Genomic DNA, 3,823 nt, shown 5'->3' on the forward strand with positions numbered 1-3,823 from the left:
TAAGCTCTTTGCAACATTAGAGCCTTCTTGCCAACATTTAGGGATATCGAGGAGGTCCGCAAACATTCAAGAATACCAAGGAGTTCATATTAGTCTGGTGGCGTAAAGCTCACTATGCAAGTAGCTGCTTCTCTCTATCGGTACTCTCTAGAGTTCCTCTCTATGTCTGAGTAGGCCTACATAGCATATTTCTCTCTATCCGTCGTCTCTTTCTCTTCTTTGCGCAACCTAATTTGGCTCCTCTCAACAAACATTCAGGGATGTTACACAGTTTTTATTGTGAATCTTCATTTAATGTTTTGGATGTCCTTGATCAACCAACATTTAGGGACACCATAGAGCTATTCTCTTTATCACTGAAATGTTGGTAGGGCATATCAAAGTTTGAGGATTGCTCCAACTCCAACTATAATTGAATCTTGATCAAAACTTCATAATGTGCACTATAATTGTAGGTGGATAGTCGTAGAGGAGGTAGGGAGAGAGCTAGTAGACATAGTCAAAGAGGAGATGGAGAGAGAGGTTTGAATTCTTGCAGAGTGTAGGAAGAGAGAGATAGAGGAGGCGCAGACACACATGTATGGAAAGTCCTCTAAACCTCTATTATCTTCTTGATTTTATGTATGCAAATATTGCTTCTAACTCTTATCCTCTATCTATCCTTATGTTCTAATGTTAATGATCCATTTGAATTATAGAACTTAAAAAACAAAGTACATGAATAACAACCCGGTTCAAGCAATGTAGCAGTGCAGTGGTGTCACACGAAATGCAAAGGTGGCAATCCAAACTCTCTTGCAACCAACAATGGATGCAAAAATCAACAACCAAATTGATATTTCATATGGTATGGAGCCAACCAAAAGAACCTCAAGGAACTTAGGTACTTATCTTTCGTTTGGGAAACAAAATCAAAAGGTTTAAATGTACTATATTTCCATTCTAAAGTAGTCTAGATTGGTTGTTTTTAAAGATAAAAATATTTTATATGTAGGAATGGTTTTAGCTTAGGTGGATCTCTCAATTATAATCATACATAGATGCCATTAGTGGACAAGGAAATCACCTTCCATGGATGTCCTCGTTCCAAACATGAAGCAATGTATACCTTATCTGAGCCACAAGTGACATCCCTTATCCTCCAAGTGTTGCCATACGACTCCACTAATAGACTAATCATGAGATGGTGGATCCTTTTGATTGAGAAGGGCTGGTGTAGAGACTCATCAAGCTCATGAATGAGATCTCTTTCGTTGATGTTTGCATGAGGTTGTTCAAGACTGGCTAACTAAGAGAATGAAGTTGTTGCTCCCTTCTTCAAGGCGGTGAAGGGCAATTGCCCCACAAATGATGGCAAGTTTTTGCTCCACAGTTGCTCAAGAAACTTGATGTGACAAATACAACCAAGTCAACATTACGACCCCTCTCTCTCAAGTTTATTTACTACTCATTAGGAAATTAGCAAAATGATAACCAGGACCTTGCTCTTAAAATTAACAGAATAATGTCCAACTTCCCCATGATGTATGGGAAAGTTGTCCAAGCAAGCACTTCCAAGTACTCTATTCAATATGGGAAGGCCCTATAGCCTAACAATCTCTTCAGAATTGGGAAGGCCCAAGCAAATTGATGCCTTAAGGCTTGGATGGTTCAATATAGTGACCTACAAGAGAGAGAAACTATCCCACACACACACACACACACACAAGCGCACATGCACACATAGGATAGCAAATTTCATGCTCCCTCTGCCAAATGCTTAAGATCACATGTTTATTGATAATGTGAAGATTTATATTTCTATAGAAGTAATTGAGTTTTCTATATATTATTTGCACATGAGAACCACCTCAACGAAAATAGATTTGAGTATCCCAATGCTCCCAATCAGTATATTAAGATGATCCCACAAATTTGCATGTTGTAGCTCAAGATTTGAAGAGGCACTTTGAGGTTTGGAAGTCTAGATAAATCGAAAGAGAGAGACACTTGCATGGCACTAAGCTCTAGATAGCCATTAAGCCTAATAAAGAATTGTTATTTTTGAGGGTGACCTTGAGCATCAATTATGCAGATCCAATTAGCTTAGTGGGAATTGTGATGTTGAGCTAAAGGAGAAGACATGCACCTTATCATTCTTACTTACAAAAGGAATTTACTTTTATGAGACTTTTGTGGATAAGAGGCTCTCTCTCTCTCTCTAATTTTCTCATGCTATAGAAGAGTTTTTAAAATGTCTCACCTACAACCAAGACGTTTAAGTCTTCATTAGCCTGGACACAATGTAGTGCCTTTTAGGTAGTTTGAAAACTATGAAGAAGTACTATGATTAGCTTTGATGGTCTAAGCTTTTTGATCATGAATAAATACATGGCATCGCCTTACTAGTAAGTAGTAGGACGCGTACAGTGTATTCCCAAAACGACACGTAAGGCACACGGCCTTACTAGTAGTAAGTAGTAGGACGCGCACCTAGACCCAAAACAGTGTATGATTTCTTTTTCTTTCGAGGAAGCCGCCGATGATTATCGTCCGTCCGTGCCGTGAGCGCGTGAAGCGGTGCGCGGGCTCTCTCTCTCTCTCTCTCTCAAACACACCTGTGACCTGCGCGTGAGGCCGTGTGCGATCTGCCGCAGGCTAGTATATAATCGCTCGGTCTCTGCGTCAAGTCCGTCGATATCCTTTGGCCTCTCCTTGCTTGATTAGTTGAGCCCCGCAAGTTAATCTCAGTAATATTACATACATAAGTTGTTTGAATCATAAGTAGATTATACATTGTGCGACTGCCGACGCGTATACACTAGAGAGCTATGGCACCCGCTGATCACCATCTTCATCATCCGGAGATGCAGGACAAGAAGATCGCTACCGCAAGCGATTATCATAAGGAGGAGAAGAAGCACAAACACCACCAGCACGCTGCCAATGGCATTGCCCTTGCCGCAGGCGCACTTGCTCTGGTACTGATCAGCCGTAGTGATTGATCTGATTTCATTAGACCAGTTTCAGATAACTGATTTGTACTGTTGCGTGGATCGACCTAGAATAATCCAGAATTCTAATTGTAATTACTGACTTCTGATTCAAAATGTGTACTGCTTGTGTTGGAATGGCCGTGCAGCACGAAAGGAAGGAGGCGAAGAAGCATCCGGAGGAGCGCCACGCGCACAAGCTGCACGAGCACGTGGCAGAGGCGGTGGCCATTGGCGTCAAGGCTGTGGCCGTGCACGAGAAGCACGAACGCAAAGAAGCCAAGAAGCAAGCTAAGCACGCTGTGCCGCCGGCGGCCGGTGCCCGGCATCATTGATCGTAGATCGCATTACAGTTACTCAGATCACATCAAGTTATAATTGCCTAAGCTTGATCAGTGATGGTCATGCGCTATTGTATAGAATAGAAGTCTTCGTATCATATAACATAGGCCTCCATTATGCTGTTGATCTCTGTAGGATGTACATTATTAATTAGTTCCACAAGCAATGAATTACTTCCAAGCTTATATAGTCGATCAGTCTCACTCACTCTCTCTCATGAAAATAACAAATATACAATTCCCACGAGATCAAATCATCACCAAGAGAAACAAGTACATAAAAACAATCAGGTATTTGAATTAATATATCAATGTTCAGCAGCATGGGTGGTCTAAATACAAAGGAATCCTTGCACTACTATTCAGCTCGTCTTTATGGTGGTGGAGTAGGTAGTCTAAATAAAAAGAAACCCTTGCACTACAATTTTTCTTGCCTTTATGGTGGTGGAAGAGTTAGTGCAACTATTTTCAAATTTTGTGGACTAAAACACTTGAATTGTGGGATATGCC

At 41.0% G+C, this 3,823-nt stretch overlaps 1 protein-coding gene across 1 annotated transcript; it reads left to right on the top strand.

Annotated features, from left to right (window-relative positions):
* The first annotated feature begins 2,513 nt into the window (after window positions 1-2,513).
* LOC148012469 (uncharacterized) lies at window positions 2,514-3,497 on the top strand. Its single transcript, XM_087668980.1, has 2 exons — window positions 2,514-2,960; window positions 3,122-3,497. The coding sequence occupies exons 1-2, from the start codon at window positions 2,811-2,813 to the stop codon at window positions 3,305-3,307; spliced, it is 336 nt and encodes a 111-aa protein (XP_087525106.1). The 5' UTR covers window positions 2,514-2,810; the 3' UTR covers window positions 3,308-3,497.
* Window positions 3,498-3,823: the final 326 nt, after the last annotated feature.

Source organism: Lygodium microphyllum, chromosome 27 (assembly GCF_053477565.2).
Source record: "Lygodium microphyllum isolate KBCC chromosome 27, Lygodium_microphyllum_v1.1.10, whole genome shotgun sequence".
In the NCBI taxonomy this organism is placed as follows: Eukaryota; Viridiplantae; Streptophyta; class Polypodiopsida; order Schizaeales; family Lygodiaceae; genus Lygodium; species Lygodium microphyllum.